General features: G+C 39.3%; 1 protein-coding gene across 1 annotated transcript; it reads left to right on the forward strand.

The window, feature by feature from the left end:
• Positions 1-66: 66 nt before the first annotated feature.
• On the forward strand, positions 67-20,032 carry LONRF1 (LON peptidase N-terminal domain and ring finger 1). The gene is made up of 12 exons (XM_039551187.1): positions 67-724; positions 6,765-6,883; positions 8,626-8,748; positions 9,336-9,482; positions 9,998-10,235; positions 10,318-10,408; positions 11,199-11,313; positions 11,866-11,987; positions 13,488-13,646; positions 13,756-13,918; positions 14,268-14,420; positions 15,969-20,032. The coding sequence occupies exons 1-12, from the start codon at positions 127-129 to the stop codon at positions 16,125-16,127; spliced, it is 2,187 nt and encodes a 728-aa protein (XP_039407121.1). The 5' UTR covers positions 67-126; the 3' UTR covers positions 16,128-20,032.
• The last annotated feature ends 202 nt before the right edge of the window (positions 20,033-20,234 follow it).

A 20,234-nucleotide genomic window follows, 5' to 3' on the forward strand; every position in this document is an offset into this window, starting at 1 on the left:
GAGCGTGGAGCGGTGTTTTGTAACCTCCCCCCGCCTCCTCCCGCCCCCCGCCCGCGCCAAGCCCGGAGCCGATCCCGGCGTCCGGAGCGGGAGCGCCACACCCCCTTCGCCGCAGCCGCGCAGCCGATGGCAGCGTCCTCTCCCGCCGGCGCCGTGGGCTCGGAGCTGCCGCCGGAGCCAGGCGGCAGTGGGGGCCCTGGTGAGGGGGCGGACGAAGAGCGGGAGCTGCTGCTGGCGCGGCTGGTGCCCGCAAGCCGACTGAAGGAAGCGGTGGGCGCGTCCCTGGCGTCGCTGTGCCTCGGCCCCTTCGGCGGAGCCCAGCGCCTCGGGACCCTCGTGGACTGCCTGGTGCTGAACTACCGCCTGCGGCAGGGGCCGGGCCGGGCCCGGGAGCGCGGGGCCGAGGGGCCGCTGCGCTGCTGCGGCTGCAGGAGGTTCCTGGGCGAGCCGGTGACCGTCCCGTGCGGGCACACCTACTGCCGCCGCTGCCTCCGCAGGGAGCTGCGGGCCCGCTGCCGCCGCTGCCGGGACTGGCTGCTGCCGGCGGGGGGCACCAGCACGGCCGCGGCCCCGCTGCGCACCAGCGTCGTCCTCAACCGGCTGGCGGAGAAGTGGTTCCCGGGCGAGTGCGAGAGGGCGAGGGCCGGGACCCGGCTGGAGGAGCTCCTGGCCCAGGGCCGCTTCCGAGAGGCGCTGGGCGCCGTCAACCAGGCTGTGCGAGCAGGTAAGGCTGGGGGGAGCGCGCTCCTTTCCTCCGCCCGTGCCGCCCGCCGGAGCCGCGCGGTCCCCGCCGCTGCCGCCCGTGTCCCAGCGGGACCGGGACGGGCTAGTAAGCCGGGACGGCGGGCTCGGGGGACTGGGGGTGTGGTGGAGTAGGTGGATGTGCCCTTATCTCCTGGTGCGGAACCGTCAGCGACCGACACGGGCTGGTGAAGAGCGTCCGAAGTTTTCTCGAGTTTGAAGGGATTCGAGGAACCGCTCCATTGGGAGAGCGGAGTGGAGGGGACGTGCAGCTGCCCGGCCCTTGGTCGGGCGCCCAGCCTGGGAGTGGGGCACACTTGCTTCTGCTTACTTCAGAGGTGTGGGGGAGCGTCCCACACGGACTCCGTCGTGTCTCCCCCAGCACGCTTCTGTGGGACTTGTTTACGGAGGAGTTTGTGGGCTCTGCTTCGTTTTGTGTTTGGTAATCGCAGTGCGCGGGCAAAGAGAAATTCCGTTGGCGTATTTAACCTTGTTTCCTGAGAGAGAGACCTATTTTCAGTCTTAAGTGTCACCAAGACAATTCCCAGCACGCCGGGCCCAGTTGCATAAGCAGACAGGCACGGAGGGGGACAGGTTGTGTAATGGCAGTGACATCATAGGTGGGTGTGGTTGGAGTTTTATATAGTGTTGGACAGGGTGCAAAGAGGGGAGGTAGAGGCACGCTTTTAGCCTCTCCTGTATCCGTCGCAATATGTGTGTCTGGCTGATGCCATGGACTCTTACGATACACTCAGTTTTTCAAAGTTTACTCTTTGTAGAGGGAGTCAAATTTGTATGATTGATATACCTAAATGGATCCAATGACAGATTCCTTTGTTGTTTTAATTTGACTATGGATTTTAACACCTGGTGGCATGGGAGGTTCTGTTATGGTTTATACCAGGATTTTTTTTTCTGTTCAGTAATTTAGGAATTAATATTTTTTGCAGATTAAGTGTATTACGTTTATACAATTGTCTTCAGTGGAGGAAAAAATCCAAAAGCTTGTATAAGTCTAATCCTTCCAGTCTGTTCTGGGGAGATACATTAGGTCTAGTTCCAGAATAAACTGTTCTCAGTGTAGGTGGGATTAAATCGAAGATCTATTTTACATGCTTTTTGGCAACCTAATTTTAAGGGGTTCAGTTTTAGCTATCAATTCTACTTTATTTTCCACTTTATTTTCAAAGTGTAGGACATAGGATGGATTTTAGATCTTGAAACTATAAGATGCAGACTTCTTCCTGTAGTACGGCATTGACTCATACAGGTCACAAAGAAATCTCAGTAGCTTTCAGGGTATAACTGATGAATCCAGTACTGATCACAAATGTTTACAGGGCTCCTGTTTCATGTTTCAAGACTGCTTTGAAAGAATAAGAGTAAATTAATTACACAGTTTTTGTTAATCTTTCTTTTATGGATTTAGGGATATTATTTAGATATTTATTGGGAAATAATTTTGGTTCTTTTTTATGTGAATCTACATCTTCCATTTTGGCTTCAAAATGGGTTTAAAATTCGAGAATACTTACCAGCTGTGATGCTTATTCAAAATTTGATTATTCAAATGCAGTACATGTGCTAGAACTAAGTGCTCGAAGCTCAGTTTAAGGTTCATTGTACAGTTCTTTCCTGTGTTGCCAGTCCTGAGAATTATCAACATGCCACATGTTCTGGTAAAGATACTGAAGAACTTAATGAGTCAGAGTGCAGATGTACATTAAATGTGAATTTATAGCTGTGGATTCACAACTACGAATTGAAGGTGATTCCAGGCCACTAGATAACGAATCAATAGCTGCCAGTATACTTGCCATCTTCCTCCAGAACATGGATTTTGAAGACACTTAGAGATGGAAAAGCTGTAGCATAAGAAATGTATTAATGTTTAAAATCATTCATGTTCTGCTTCAGCACTTCCTTACTGCTGCTTCATCTGTTTCTTTTTAATGCACATAGTTTAAAAGTTGTGATAAACATACATCTGATGTCCTAAATAAGGCATTGATGCTCTCAAGTGGCATCTTTTCATAACTTTCCTACATTTCTGAAACATTTGAAAGACTCATATTTGCCATGGTGCAAAAGTGACTTTGAAAAACCATAAGGAATGTTAACATTCTTATAGTTAATATATTCATTGCAGGAATTGAATAGTTTAGTTAAAGGATGTCTATTGATTTAAAATACGAGTGCAGCTTGCCTTTAGTCAAGTGTCCTGAAACACACCACTGATGGGTTGAGTTTGGTCTGAATCTCACTCATTCCTGCTGGAGTGGGCCTCAGGAGAGCTGTTGAGCAATCAGTCTCCTGTTTAAAGCAGAACAAATATTGAGATCTGAGCAGTTTGCTTAAGGGTTTGTACAGCTTGTTCATGAAAACCTACAGGCTGAAGATTCCACAGCCTCTCTGGACAACCCGCTTAAAGGTCAATTATCCTCACAGTGAAAAATCTTCTCCTTACTTCAAGTCTTGACTGCCCTTGTTTTAGTTTATAATCATTGTCTTTCTAGGTTTTTCACTGTGTACTTCAGTAAACAGTCTTCCAGGCAACCCACTTTTGAATTCTGAAAAGCTGTTGTGTTCTCCCAATGCCTTCAGGAATTGTTTTCTGCTAAACAAGCCCAGTTCTCTCTCGGCACCTTCTTATGGGTTGTGTGTTCCAGCTCTGGTTATTAGGGTGACCCTGTAGTTCTGTGTTAATAAATACTGTGTCCTAAAGTATTTCTACATAGTGTTTTTGATGTGCATGTCTTTTATTTTGAAGAATTTGGTATAGTAAGAACCATGGAAAAAGCATGCAGGATCAGATCAGAGGTAGTCCATTTATTGGTATGTTTATACTGACAGTAAGAGGAGATGCTTTGGAAGTAATATACAACTCAAGAATACATATTGAATGGGATTTTGTGTGTACACCTTTGTATACTTTCTTACTAATGTAATAATAAAACTGATACACACAGCTCTATGCTGCAAGTACTTGGTGCCTTTTTTTATTAAAATCATTTGTCTTTGGGATGTTAGAAGTGAGTGATATATGTATTTACAATATATTATTGCTGAAATTGAAACTTCAAGGACAAATTGTGTTTCTGCTCTCTTTAGTCTTTGGTCCAAAGATGCAGAATTAGCTTGCATCCTCTCTTTAGCTGAGAAACATTAAAATATATACTGAAACATTGCAAATTTGTTTTTTTCATGGTAACAAAGCCTAGAAATAGAATTGTGGTCTAAAAAATTGGATATATAAATTTAGAAACAGAATTGTTTAGGCTGGAAAAGAGCTCTCAGATCATTAAGTCCAACCATTAGTCCAGCACTGCTGAGTCTATCACTAGACCATGTCCTTAATATCTACATATCTTTTAAATCCCTCCAGGGATGGTGATTCCACCACTGCTCTGGACAGTCTGTTCCCATGCTTGACAACCCTTTTGGTGAAAAACTTTTTCCTGATACCCATACTAAACCTCCCTTGACACCATTTCCTCTAATTTTGTTGCTTATTACGTGGGAGAAGAGACAGCCAACCCCCACCTGTCTACAACCTCCTTTCAGGCAGTGGTAGAGAGTGATAAGGTCCCCCTTGAGACTTTTTTTTCTCCAGGCTAAACTCACCCTCGTCAAACTTGTGCTCCAAACCCTTCACCAGCTCCATTGCCCTTCCCTGGACTCCCTCAAGCACCTCAATGTCTTTCTTGTCGTGAGGGGCCCAAAACTGGACATAGGATTCAAGGCATGGCCTCACCAGTGCAAAGTACAGGGGGGGATGATCATTGTCCTGGTCCTCCTGGCTGCACTACTGCTGATCCAGGCCAGGATGTCTTTGGCCTTCTTGGCCACCTGGGCACACACTGGCTCATGTTCAGCTGCTGTTGACCAGCATTCCCAAGTCTTCTGCCACTGGGCAGCTTTCCAGACACTTTTCCCCCAGCCTGTAGCACTGCAGGGGGTTGCTGTGACCAAAGTGCAGTTCCCGCGCTTGGCCTTGCTCGACCTCATACCGGTAGCCTTGGCCCATTGATCCCCCTGCAGAGGCTTCCTGCCTTCCAGCAAATCAATACTCCCACCCAACTTGCTGTCATTTGTGAACTTAAGTGCACTCAATGCCCTTGTCCAGATCATGCATGAAGATATTAAAAGCATTGGCTCTAATACTTAGCCTTGAGGGACACCACCAGTAATCATCTACCTTTGGTCTTCCGAATATTCAGATCTGGTTTGTTATATCTATTGATCATTCAGTGACAGTGTTTGTATGTTCAGCAGCAGAGTTGGGGTCTCAGCTAAACTTTTTGTACTAGTTCAGTTCTAATCATGCATTTCTCTTGGAAGAAAAAAGTGGATAAAATGTCTGCCTGCTGTAGACTTGAACTCACATTTTTATCTTTAAACTACCCCTCATTTTCCCCCCTAGGAAAAAAGGCTCAGAGTTCCTCAGGTCATGTTCTGCACTTGAAAGTCTGAAAAAGATGAGCTTCCTCTGATTCTTTACAAATAGGCAGCTTATCAGAGAACAAAGACGTGCACTTACTGCTGCCTCTGCACAAAGGAGTCTGGTTTGCTGCTAACTCTGTTGGACACCAAAGAGTCAAATACAACATGAAAAACTATCTGAAGAGTTTAATCTGAGCTCCCACCTTGCTAGGCTATAGCAGTCACAAAACACAGCCACAGGAAATCAGGCTTCAGAGTTGTTCTGCTTGCAGAATTAGTGTTTGACTCAGACAAAGAGAGTTTCCCAGACTTCAGTTAAAACAAACATTTTATTGTATCGAATATGAAAATGAAGCAAACCAGCTTTGGTAATACTTATATTTGAGGGGAAACTGTCAACTCAAAGACAAATCAGGAAGACACTTTAGTTTCAGCTAAACGAATTATTCCCTGATTTTCGTAAGCCTTTCTTTTCCATTATGATCTTTTTACATGTAACATTGTGAATCTAAATACAAAGCAGTGTGTTGCAATCTGTGGGAACATTGGCCAGGTTGCCTTGTAACTGTAGAACAGGCTAATGCTGGAAATTTATGAGAATTTATACTAGACATTTAGAATAAAATAAGAATATTAAATTGAAATGATAGCTTTCCAAGAATGCCTTTTTGGAAAAAATATTTGATTTTAGTACTGTTTACAGTAGATGAACCTTTGACTAGTTTATCTCATTCAGTGAAAACCAGGTATATTTTTAAAAACAAGTAAGAGCAAAACAGTGTTCTGGCATTTTTTTCCAAGCAGCAACTGTAATTAGTTGTGTTACAAAACTGTAGTTTTAGTGGCATGGGGTGAGTGTCCTTCCTATTTAAATAGGCTGCTGTACTGGAAGAGCAAAATGCTTTATGTTGGACGTGAGAACTCATCCTTACTGAACACTTTCTGCTTTTTTCCCCGCTGTAGAAGTTCCACTACTACAGCTCCTTACAACAGGGCTGCCAGCTGGTGCTAAAGGCTTTCTGGAATTGACTGACTGTTTTTATCACATAGTGATAAAGCGTGGTTCTGGTAGCTCCCAGATGTATGCCACTGTGAAGTGTCATCTACAGTCATAGTCAGAAGGGGCAGGCACTGTAAAAACAAATTGCAGTCTGCACAAAAACTTGGGTGTTTGAAAGCATTTGCAATACTTAGACTTTTAATACAAGTGTGGTGAATTCCCAGGTTTCTGTGGTTTTGATTGGATGTACTATAAAGTTTACTTAGTCCTCAATTTTTGTGCTCCAGCAGTAGTGAGCAGTGCTTTGTGAGCCTCTCTGTTCAATAGTTGAAAATAAATTTTCTTGTTGCTGCAAGATACATTCGGATCCAAAATTCTTTCCTTAACTTACAAGACATGAACCAGTAATTACTGCCATTTTTTTGATCTAAACAATAGGGAGTGAGAGAGAAGCTACTCCAGTAATTTTGGAAGGATTGTACAAAAAATTGTAATTATGACATATCACTTTGAAAGCAAATCTAATTAAAAATTACTAAATTCTGATTTTTAAAATATTTTACCTAATTTCTGTCTGCAGATTCCAGTGACTTGATGCTAAGAATTTACAGAGCTGAGTCATATGTTGGCCTCCAAGAATATAAAACAGCCATAGAAGATCTAAATTTTGTTATTTCTAAAATGCCAAATTGGCCAGAGGTAAGTTGGTATGAGCTCATCATTTTTCAGTATTGTGTTTGTCTGTAAAATTAATAAATTCCAAATTATACTTGCATCAATTTAAAAATCTAAGTCAGCTACTTTAAATGTTATTTTTTAAAACATGCAAAATGCTAAAAGTTATCTTTGAAATAGTTAACTTGTATGAGACAGTTTCCTGATGAGTATGGCAGGTTAGAGCTGGTTGACAAATATAATGAAAGTTGCAATAGTTCATGGTGATGTAACCTGTAACAGCTGGGGTTTGGGGCTTGTTTTGTTTAGTTGTTAATTTTTGTTAATGGAGGGGCACTTTGCTGTTTTAGCTTGGAAAGTTTATCTTCAAAAAGCCCAAATAAACTCAGTGGGAACTGAGCTTTGCAAATAGTACGAGTAGCTGGGGCGTCTGTGGTCTTCAGAATTCTACATGTTGTAGCACTGTCTAAACTGAACACAGCAGGAGCAGCAAGATCTTGTCACACAAAGGGAGATAACTGTAGTTTTCTTGGTTTCTCCTGTGTTCAGCAATTCCATGGCTACTGCAAATTCAAAAAGCCTCCTGCTTTTCACCTCTCAGTGTTGTTAGTACTGTCTACTTTTTTCTATATGTTTGGAAAGAAGCATCACTTTATTTAACTGAGCTTGGTTTGATGGATGGACTCCTGTAACAATCCCTACCTCTGTAGGAAAATAAACTGTCTGTAAGAGGAGGATTAGCAAACTTCCCTTCTTCAGAATTCATCTTAAAGGAAACTGCCCATCATCAGAGGATCCGTGTCCTCATCTCGCAGTCTTGTTGAACAGGTGCTACTGTTCACACTGTCAGTCGTTCTGTAGACACTGCACTGTGGGGTTTGGTGGAGTCTTTTTTTGGGATTTTTCTTTCTGTTTATTTGTTTTTTAAGTTTAGTTTTTGGCCCATTATCCAAATTCCTATATACAAATAGATACTGTTGATTTAACTTTTTTTTGACAACTGTTGGTTTATCTAACTAATTATTTCTATTACTGTCACTGCAACTTTTAAAAGTTGAGATAAGGTCTCAGTTCCAATGTCATCTACTTTCACGTAAGTTCAGCATAATCCAGTAGTCTTTCCTCCCTCTTTTTCTTTCAAGGAAAGCAATACGCAGATATTTTTTTTTTTTCCAAACTGGTGTTTAGTGTTCAAGCATAAAATTTAGTTGGAAGAAGCAATTAATTCTGAGTGGCATTGTTTTGTTTTAAGAATACAGGTTGAGAGGTATGTAAGGGATGAACAGTTGTGTGGGTCATTTTTTTGTAGTCACCCCTCTCCTGCAGGCTGGAACCGTAAGGCTTTTAACAAAGGAGAGGGCAAAAAAAGTATTCTGTAAGCTGTTGTGTGAGGTTATGTAATAATTTGCATTTCCTGACCCTCTTCTTCCTGTCCCTCTTCTTCCTCTCTAAAGGCTCACAGAAGAAGGAAATTAAGGGCTGTGAATGCAGCACTAGTGAGGGTTTTAGTCCTTTACATAAGACAAAACAAGTTAACTGGAAGAAGACTAACACCAGCCTATCCCAGGACTCTTTTCAAACACTGTAGTGGATGTATGTTAGACAAGGGATATGGATCACGCACACTGTACACAGTTCCAATTTGTTAGAGCTATATTCTTTCTGTCATGGTGGGTTCTAATTCTAGCGCTGTTGCAATGCTTGTAGGATCAATACTGCAGTTCTACATATTCTCTACAAATGTCTTCATGGTATCTGTTTCTCAGGTCTACTTCCGGAAAGGAAAAGTGCTGCAAGACTCTGGCTTTGTAGGTGATGCCTTACAACTGTTTCTACAGTGCTTAGCCCTTGATGAGGACTTTCTTCCAGCCAAGCTAGAAGTAGAAAAGGTAATTTTATTTATGATACTAGATTCCTATCTCTGACTTGATTCCTTTATGAAACCCCCATTATGATAGACTTGAGTATCTAAAAATCTTTATTACATACAGAGAATGTTCAGGTGGCAGATTCCTTTTAGGATATTTCTTAAATCATACTACATTGAAGAGTTAGTCCCAATGTACACATTTTACATACAAGTTTAAAAGTGCATGTGCTTTTGAAGTTACTAAATGAATATGTAGAAAACTGGAAAACAGGCAGCAAGTGAAATTTTCCAAGTTGAAACCCTCTGCGCCCAGAGCACAACAGTTTTTTCTATGATAATAAAAATTTACATTGAAAAAACTGCATAACACTGGATTGATAATGTCAAACTCTGTTTGACTTGCAGTAGAAAAGATTTTTTAGCAATCGAGGTATGTAGGTTTCTAGTTGTTCTCAACTCTACCATCACACTTACTGCTTGAATAAAGATCTATTCATGAGAAAAACTTCATGTAGATTACCTTCTTAGTTTTTGATATGGTGTTGTATAACAAAGGTATGTGTAGATCCTTTTTTGTCATTATTAACATTGAGCTGTTTTTTCTAGATACTGTGTGATGTTTTGTCACCAGAGAAGCTAGGTGAAAGTCTGAAGGAATCTGCTTGGAATTCACCCCATATTAGAAATAAACCTCTTATGCTTGGTTCTGAGGTGACTGCATCTTACTGCAATTTACAGCTTTGTCCTCAGCAGGTAACAAAAACTCTGCAATAACTTCGCTCTTTGACTGATGTGTAAACATTAGATGTACTGATACCCTGATTTGTCACACTTACTTTCCAGTGTAAATACTGATTTTATGTAATTAGCTAAGTTGGAGGGAAAGAATGGTGGTTTGGGAGTAGTTTCTTTTCATTTGTAGTGTTAAAACTCCTCATTCTAGTGAACTAGAATGAGTAATAAATACAGTATTAGAAGGTACTGAAGTTTCGTATTAGGGACTTCAAAATAAAGAGAAATACAAGTTTTCTTGTTTTTTGAAGCTGATGAAATACAATTCTTGTTTTGTTTGAAGCAGATGAAGATTTTTGAATTGTTAATGCTAAGCAAATTTGAGTACTGTCTTGACTTAGAAATTTCTCTAGTTAACTAATGGGTACCCACTAACTGGATATCAGTGTGGCTTATATATCTTTGCATAGTCACATCTTACATACTTAGATTTGTGTTATTCTTAGAATACAGTTCAGTTCATCTTACTATTACAGAGTTTAGGAGGATCAGATGTACTGGAGCCTGTGAGTGGAGGCTTAAATCGTGCACAGTCTGCCCATGCTCTTAACTCAACAAAAGACCTTGCCAAGGAAGATGGCTTAAAGAGAGTGTCTTCTGAACCCCTTCTCTCTGGCCAAGGAAAAGGTGCTTTGTTAAAAAGAAAGCTTTCCTTTTCAGAACAGGATACAGTTGTATGTGAAGATGGAAGAAACAAACATAAAAAGCAAGGAGGTAAACAGTCACTTACTTAGAAATTAAAAGTATTTAGTGCCTTGTGCCTTTCTTTGAAGTATTTTGTTCTGCTTTTCCTTAGAAAGTACAAAAAGGGACATGACACTGGCTTTTGGAACAATTCCAGGGGATTTGATTGATGCATCAGATTTTGAGTGCTCTCTATGTATGAGGTAAGATTTTGTCCTTAATTCAATATTTGTTACAGATGCTTGGCCGCATATCTGTTACATGTATAAACTGAGGTACTTGTAAGTTGTTATGAGTTCTGATACCAGTCAATAATTTGCAGCTTTTCTCTATCCCTGCACTTAAATGTGTATTTAAATGTTACTTGCTGTAGTACTATATACTATAGGACTATTTTAATCAAGTTGCCTTTTTAGTTAAACTTGGCAGTTTTAACTGGTAAACGTAAAAGGACAGGATCTTTTTTGATTAAGTGTTCGGGGTTCTTCAGTCAATAAAAATTATTTTGGGAAGGCTAATGCTTAGAAGTATAGCCTGCGAACCTTGTATTTGTCTGGGAGACACAGATGCTTCAGAATGTTAGTCTACTTAAATGTAGCTGATGACGTATTTGAAAACTCTTACTGAACCGTCTAGATTTTCAGAATAAACACCATAAAATATATGGTGTATACTCAACTATTCATAGTTATGTTATTAAAATGTAATACTGCTGTTAAAACAACCCAGTTTCTCAAAGAGTCACCTAATTTTGTGTATTCTGAGTCTCCTATGGAGGGAGACCAAAGTCTTTGTATGTTGGGGTAAATGTTTAGTTACTTAGAGTTTTGGAATGTGTCCAGCTTAATCAGAAAAGCAGAATAAGGAGACTTGGGATTAATTGTTTCTTTGTTATAGTATAGCTAGTCTTAAAAAATCAAGAGGTTAATCACTGACATTTTTAGAAAAACACACACTGGCCATGACATCTAACTTCTAATAATTTTGTTTCAGGCTATTCTTTGAGCCAGTAACAACCCCTTGTGGACATACTTTTTGCAAAGGTTGTTTGGAACGGTGTTTAGATCATGCTCCACAGTGTCCACTCTGTAAGGAGAGCTTGAAAGAGGTATTGTTTCTCAGTAAAGCTCACAAATACAAATACTGTATAATTTTAAGGCTGTTTCACTTGGAGCCAACATTTTGGATTTGCTTGGGCTATGGATTACTGTTAGAATGGAAAAACTTGGGACAAATTTTGTCAATACCTCGGGGTCTTAGAGATTTTGTGTTTCTTTGGCCGTTTACTGGTGTAAATAAATCGTGCATATTTGTAAACTTTGGTAACTATTCAGTTTTTAACTGTGATTTCTCTACACTTTTCTTATTTGTATGGCTGTATATCATAGGAAGTCAGTTCTGTCTCTGGTAAGCATAGAAATACAAACTGAGTTAGACATTCAAGTTGTCAGAAACTAAGAACTTACACAGAGAATCTAATTTTCAAATATTAGAGTATCTTTAGGTTTTAAGTAATGAAACAAAAACTTCTGAGCTGTACGTTTTTACGAGTTTTATGTCACATTTCATAGATCATATTTTTTTTTAAAGTTGCATTTTCTCAAGCTATTTGTTAAAATACATGAAAAGAAATACTAATATATTTTTTAATCGTTTACAGTACCTTGCAAGCAGAAAATACAGTATCACAGAACTGCTGGAGGAATTAATAATGAAATATTTGTCTGATGAATTATTTGAGAGAAAAAGAATTCATGCTGAAGAAACTGCTGAACACTCCAAGTAAGCTTCCTGTCTTGAAAAACTTGAGAAATTAGTATGGAAATCCTTTTTAGAAATGTTTTATTATTTTTATAGTCATTAATCATTGTATATTATGGGTGCAAGAAGTAGAATGAAGCTTGTCCAAGTCCCTCTGGATATCGTCCCGTCCTTCAGTTGTGTCAACCACGCCACTCAGCTTGGGGTCATCAGCAAATTTGCTGAGGGTGCAGTCGATGCCTTTGTCAGTGTCATTGGTGAAGACATTAAACAGTGCTGGTCCCAGTATGGACCCCTGAGGGACACCACTCATCACTGGGACTGAGCTCTTCACCACTACCCTCTGGGTGCAACCATCCAACCCTTTGTTATCATCTGACAGCCCACCCATCAAATCCATCTCTCTCCAATTTAGAGAGGATGTTGAGGGGGGAGCTCTTTACAGAATTCCAGATAAATGACATCTGTAGCCCTTCCGTTGGCCACTGATGAAGCTCTGAGTAACCTGGTCTAGTGAAAGGTGTCCCTGCCCATGGCAGAGGGGCTGGAACCAGATGATGTGTAAAGTCCCTTCCAGCCTAGGCTGTTCTATGGTTCTATGAAACTTTTCCCCTTCCATTCGTCTTTCTGCATGCACTGTCATGGAGCTTTGGTTTTAGCTTTGCTGCTGTTAATGAAATTGTCTTCAGTTCACTGCAGAGTCTCAGAGACTTGAATTTCTTGCAAAGCAATTCATGATAGACATTAATCATATACAGATAGATGTAATAAAAAACCCTGGGATTTTTTGTAAACATGTTGTTTATCTCAGTTCTTCAGATACATAGAGCATAATGTATTGTAGATATGAATGTTGGAAAACTATTTTAAACTACATCTCATGCAACTTATTTAATGGAATTTTTTATAGTCTGAAAGGTATTAAAGTTAAATACCCAGTAATGTTTTAATGATAACATGTTTGTATCTACTATCAACTATACATACTTGATAAAACAGAATGAAAAAAAAAACTTTGTTTTTCAGTTATGCCTGCTGAGGCATAGTGCAAGGTGCAAATTATACCCTGGGTTGCATCTTGTGATCTGGAGTTCCTCCTTGAAAATAATCTAAATGGTGACCTAGCTACTATGTAGTTACTACTACATCTTTTTAGTTACAGGAAAACTGTGTCTCTGAGGGCTTAATTGCTTTTATAGCTCAGACTAAAGCAAAAATGAAAAAGTAGCTGATACCCCTGTCCCCAAAACAGAGCCAGTCATTCACTGACTGGATATTCACTACCTAGAAAACTATCAGTCTTACTGTCCAGTATGTATGCAAATCAATAAATAGGTATTCAGCCACTGTTATCAGTATGTGGGTTTATCATTCATTGAAGTTGCTACAACGTATTTTGACTTTGAAAAGAGTGCTTTAGGACATCAAACATAGCAGACATACTGAAAAAAATGTATTGTCTTGGCATAGCTCAATGTTTAGATGTTGAAGGCATATATTTCTTTTTATGTTCCCTTGAAGCTTGACCAAGAATGTTCCAATGTTTGTTTGCACTATGGCATATCCTACTGTGCCTTGTCCTCTACATGTATTTGAGCCAAGATACCGACTCATGATTCGCAGGAGTATGGAAACTGGAACTAAACAGTTTGGGATGTGCATAAGTGATTCTCAAAATGGGTAGGTTTGCAACCTAATTCTAACCTTCCATCTCTTATGGCATTTTTAATTACAAAAAGCGTCTTTTCAGAAGTGTATAATTGCATTACTGACAAGGTCTCTTTTCTAGTTTTGCAGATTATGGTTGCATGCTGCAAATTAGGAACGTTCATTTTCTACCTGATGGACGGTCTGTTGTTGATACAATTGGTGGAAAGAGATTTAGAGTTTTACGGAGAGGGATGAAAGATGGTTATTGCACTGCAGACATTGAATATTTGGAAGATGTTAAGGTATCCAGAATGCTGTCTAAATACTTAGTGGTATTAATATACCATGATTTTTGCTTGATTTGTTCTGGAAAGCTCTTTCAAATTTTTAGGTCCCTAGAAGCTAGCTTAATTTTTTTATTACTATAAAACAAATAAGAAAACTATAGTTTTTGTTTCAACAATAGTTTGAAGCTGTAACTTTAAAAATACTACAAGACCTCTTTACCATTCAGTCATGAGCAGTCAAGGTTAAGGAGAATGCAAGAAATGTATCTAAATATAGTTGAAATTGAGTGATTTTTTATTTTAGCTTAAACACCTTAATTGTTTCTTTATCACTAATCATGTTTTCTTAATTTTCGTCCTACAGGTTGCTGATGAAGAAGAGCTAAAGAAATTGAGAGAGCTTCACAATTTTGTTTACAGTCAGGCCTGCAGTTGGTTCCAAAACTTAAGAAACAAATTTCGCACTCAAATTCTTCAGCACTTCGGACCAATGCCTGACAGGGAGGAAAATATACAGGTGAGATATAATTTAATATTAATTATTAGATGCTTATTTCTGAAAATAAAAACCCTATTAATAACTGGAAATATTAAAGAACAACTCCCACTTTTTTCTCCAGCTTCAAAGGTAATAAGGCTTGCACCTTGTTTCTCTTAAAATGAGCAACAAAAAGCAATTCTGTCACTGATCAGCAGTTTCTGCAGGAAAAGATGATATGCTGATGTGGTAATAAAACTAGTAAACTGAAAACACTTTAAGTTCCAGTAACAGTTAAACTGTTAGTTTGTATAACACTTCTAGAATTCAAAGTGAAAAAGCCCTCTATTTTCTCCCCTGTGAAAGTCAGGAAAGAAACTGAAACTCCCACATGCAGGCAGTGCCCTTTGGCAAAGAGATCATCACAAATAACACTTTCCTCCTTTCTGAGCTAATGCCATAAACTGCTTCAGCTGCTAGGATTTGACAAATGTTTCTTAAGAAAGATGCAGCAATCTATATTGATGATTATTATAAACAATTAGTGAAGGTGAGATCCTGAGGGAGTGGAGGCTGTAGGAAAGTAACACTTAAAAATACATAAAAATTGGTTTTCAAAGCAGAGTTATATGTGAATTGGGATCTTAGGGGAGCTTGTCCCTCACCCATCTGCCACATACTTTTATGAGACTATCATAACCTGTCTGGGGGGACTGTAGATGCTGTAGAGGCCAGTGCATGAAGACAGAAGTGATTTTAGGACAATTTAATAAAAGTAGATTTAAAACAGCATACTAGGAAAGAGGAATACATGTGCAAAACCAGAGTAATTAGCAGGGCAGCAATACTTCAGGTATGTACCTGAGATTTGTAATAGGACACAAATGTGTCAGCTATGTGATAGAGCTGCAAGTGAAGAAATGTCATCCTGGAGGGTACCACTACCACCAGTATTTTAGCAAATCATTTGAGGTACTTAATATTCTCTGCAGCGGTAGGACCTCTACTGAGGAGTATTAAGTCCAGTTCAAGGCCTGACATCTAATGGTTGCTGTTGGTAATTAAAGTACAGGAATAAAATTACAGAATATGTTTTAACAGCTTAGAAGAAACTTAGGAAGTAGCCCTGCTCTGTCTAGAAGGTAATGAGAAAGGGAGCAGAATTGGGAGGTGACAGAGAAGTCCATCAAATAAAGGTAATTATAATGAAAACATTAGGCTTTGAGAATATTCAAGCCTTAGGAACAGCACGAGAAGTATTAGATATAATTTTTATCAGGGAGGTTTGTTACAGGGTGACTGTCCTGTACTTAGCCATCTTTTCCCAAGGAACCTATGAGCTTCCTATGTTGTCTTAAAAATAATTGCTTTATAAAGCTTAGTTTAAGTGTACTTTGACTTCTCAGTTGAGGAGAAGAGATCCTTTCAGCACTCTTCTAATCTCATAGATCTGGGATTCTCTGGTTACTATCTAAAATAGTTACTTTAAAGTAGTCTTGGTCTTCAATGACTTTGTCTTTTGATGTCTTCATGGTAGTCAATTATACAACATTGGTTATGGGTAACCAGCTTATGTTTCAATTTTAGGCAATGCCCAATGGTCCTGCTTGGTGTTGGTGGCTTCTAGCTGTTCTCCCAGTAGACCCCAGATACCAGCTGTCAGTTCTCTCCATGATGTCTTTAAAAGACCGTCTGATAAAAATCCAACATATACTCACATATTTTTCTAGAGACCAGTCCAAGTGACTAACCGCCTGGGTCTTCCTGAAAAGTTATTCTGTTCTGGTTGTAGTAGCAGCTGGAATTTTTGCTGCCTTTGCACATCTAGCACTGGTTTGAGAAGTGTAATGGAACTGTTTTTTCTCTCCACCCTCCTGGCTTCCTGAACCACATGGTTCATTGAATGCACACTTTCTTCAACTACGAGAGAAGACCACTGACAATTGCACAAAGTCAATCCAGCTAGATATGTTTTTCACGTTATCTACATTAAAATTTGCACTATGTAGAAAAGAACCTTTTTGAGACTTGATCATTTTAGCAATTGACTTTTCTAAGCTGTGGAAGTGCAGGACCTTAAGGCTGACAGTCCAAGTTTACAACATTGAGGAGGTAATAAAGGTTTTACATATATTTGCCTCATACAACTGTTCTTTTGCTGTTTGCACAAATATTTGAAATATAGTATTGAATGTCACAGTTGGATGTTACTACTCTTGTTTAACTATCTTGACCATGAATATGGCACAGATTTTTTTAAGTTATCTTGTAAATGTATGCATCACAAAACAGGTGACATGAACTGTATGCTGAACTGAGAGCCAACTTTAAGGAACAAATGCAGAAAAAAAAAGGTACTTCTGTCTAAAACTACTTAAACTGTGAATATGGTTTACATACCAAGGCCTGTACATGTTAGGGGAAACTGAAATCTAAATGCTAGTACCAGTTACATTTCTACTGGGCTTTTCAGGCTGTTCTTCCAGAGCACACACTTAGTTTGTAGAGCTTAGAAGAAGAAATCTTACAGTGTGCGTGCGCGTGTCTGTTGGGGATTGTGCATCCAGGATTCAAAAGCTTAAAGTTTTATTTGACCCTTTTAAGTTGGTGCAAATGTGAGTTCTATGCCTTATTCATATCAATAGTAGAGCACACTGCAGTGGCAGGGTTAGCATCATGCTGCCAATAGGTACTTTTTGTAATTAAAGGTTTGCATATTTGTGAATATGTCTGATACTGGCTTTCTTGTATGTAAATCATTTGTAAAATATTTCTTAAATCTTGCTTTTGCTAATATATTTAATTTTCAATAAAAGCTTAAAGTTTGTAATATTTTTAACTTCGTCAGAAACTAAAAATCACTTTCCTTTTCTGTGTGCTTCTATTTTGGGATCTTAAGTAAACCAGAAGCTGCTGTTTAACCTACATTAAGGTTGTGAGCACTTCATGATGTAACTGTTATGTACATAATCTGTTTCTGATTGTAGTACCTGTCCCAGACTGACTGTTGGTCACACAAGTTTTTTCCTGGTGTCCTGCTTTTCTTTCTACTAAGTTTAAATCAGATATGAGGTTTGCATTTTGCAAAACTTAGAAGTTGTAGGAAACTGTGCTTGCAGAGCAGTGAGGTATTTCACTGACTTGCTAGTCAGATGCTCTGGCCTCGTTCTCTTCTGGAGTTCAAGGCTGGAGATATTACAGGCAGCCTGAAATCTGCTGGATCGTCTTGTGATGTCAGTTTCTATCTAGGGTAAATTTCCCCTTTAGGGGATGAATAAAGTCCTGGATGAATATTTGGAAAGCTTTATTTGCATAATAAAAGAAGAAAGGGAATCCTCTATTTTTCTACTTCCATATGCTATAACCTTAGAAATGTAATCTTTGTATCACCATGATCTTCTTAAGAATGGAGATGGCAGGATATTTTTAACTTGGCAGTTAAAAGTCCCTATAGCCAGGCTTGAAATACCCAAATAAACTAGCGGTAATTTTTTTTTTTCTTCTTGCCAATAGCTTGAGTTTGAAATTGAGTATTCCCTACTGTGCTGAAAGATGTGGCTTTTAAGTGTCTTTATATGCTCCCATGACTTTTTAATACAGTAAAAATGCAAGTATCAATTGGGTTGCACTGTCCTGTCCTTAAAGGAGTTTTACTTCTGGAATGTATAAACTATATAAGGCAAAACTTTATTGAAAAAAAACAACAACAATATGAAAAGCAAAGTTACTGTGTTTAACAAATGCTGCATTAAGGTTGATTATAAGTACTACTCTTCAGTAACCATTCCACAGATGTGATTATTCTAGGTGCTCTTGGGAATGATAGAAAATGGAGAATGGGGATGAAAGATTTTTAAGAGGTTTCTCATATTGGAATTTTTTTAGTGAATATTTTGTGTACCAGATTTTGTTGCTTTGTGCAGTTACAGTGGGGCAGAACAACAAACTCAACTGAATGTTTGCAAAACCCTTTCAGTAAATAGGTTGGAGAGAGTACCATGCTGTACTTTGTACATTGTATTTTGAATTTGGGGAGTTCTTTCTTATTCTTACAGTTATTTTTTAAATTTTCTTCCCCTCCCCTTCCCCATCACACAGCACGGCTTCTTTAGCTATCGAACAATTGGCCAAGGACAAAGTTTGATCACATTACATTATTACAGTAAGGTTCAAAATCAATGTAATTAAGCCTGAATGAAATGCAAGGGATCTAGATGAGCGAAAGGGAAAAGAGGACTTCCTTTTTAGGCGCTCAATTCCTTTGTAGGCACTCACTTCCTTTGTAGGCAAGGTACAACACCATTAATGATTAGTCTTGCCTGATGATGAGCAGCAGTCAACAGAATAGTCAACGTTTCATTTTCTGTCAGATTTAAGGGAGTCTCCTTTGCTGGGCAGCACTCCTGGACCAGCCAACAAGAGCTACTCTCAAGTGTTGTTGGGGCACCTTATGTATGATATTGTGCCTTCTTTGTTCAGTCATAAGATTGACAAGTTGATGTAGAAATGTTCTTTGTGTAAGCATGAGAGCAAAACTAGATGTGTCTCAAAGGATTAGTGATCCTTAAATAGCTATACAGTGAATCAGATGTGCGTGTATGTTAATATGAGAGAGCTCATAAACTTCCAGCATGGTGGGATAGAGTCACCATACTCAGAAATATCTGCCTGGAAGTGATGTGTGTTTTTCAAACCTTTCTGGCAAGGACCTCTTCCCAGTTTTGTTAAATTATGGCCAGAGATCTCACTGAAATTCTTAATTTATGATTAATATTCACCTCTAGCCTTTTACTCCTACCAAACATCATTTCTTGTAACAGCTTGCTGCACTGGATGAGCACTGACGAATGTTAGGTTTAGAAACTTCAGCTTTCTCGGTATGAAATGGCAACTTCATGTTTCTCCATCTAACTTGATTTTTCTTTTGGCAATTGGCAAATATTTGTCACATTCATTCTAGTAAATCGTTTCTGTGTGGGCCTTTTACTGGCCCTAAGTTTCTTTAAGGAAAATGTGCAAAGATGACTGTAAGATATGTTGATGGGAGAGAAACTTGAAGTGATATTAGAACATTCATAGAAGGATGTTTGTTCTGAACCCCATGAAAGATGAGGCCAGATTCAAACACTGCTAAATGCTTACAAAACTTGTGTCATCTTTTTGGGTTTTTAAGTGATCTAACCCATTCCTTTGAGCTCTGCATCAGTATGTGTGGGGTGGGCTAAATACCTGCTAGATACTCAAATTGTGCTTTAGGCTCACTTGCATAAATGACAAATGAGACAGGGTAGAGTTACCTGGCACAGCTGAGTCCTGGAAAACAGCATGGGGGAGCCCCACAGTACCAGGCTCTGCTCACTTGACATTGAGGCAAGGACAGTTCCCAGAATGGTTGTCTTTTGAGTACTCTGAGGAGGAGTAGACAAACCATATCTCCCTGGCCTGCACCTCACCAAGGCTGGGATGTTTTTTCAATACTGACTTTGACTGTAAAAACCTGGATATCTACAACTGGATTCATAATGGGAAGAAGGTTTTCCAGAAACTACTTCTGTTTAAGGAAGATAGTATCCATGGTATCATGCTGAAATCTGTCTGTTATCCTTTCATTTATGTGCTTTTCTATAATTAAAAAAGCCAAAAAACCTAAAGCTGTAAAGTTTAATCATAGGATTTAAGATATTCTAAGGCCTTTACCAAAACAAAACAGTCCACTGAGTCTTGATTTTTGTGAAGTTATGCTTTCCTCTACGCTCATGACTGCAACTGCTTTTACGAGCAAAGACCAATAGCAGAATTACAGTGTGGATAAAAAAAAAAATTGCACTCTGGATAGTTAAATTGGAGTCAGAA

This window comes from Corvus cornix, chromosome 4 (genome assembly GCF_000738735.6).
Source record: "Corvus cornix cornix isolate S_Up_H32 chromosome 4, ASM73873v5, whole genome shotgun sequence".
Classification (NCBI taxonomy): Eukaryota; Metazoa; Chordata; class Aves; order Passeriformes; family Corvidae; genus Corvus; species Corvus cornix.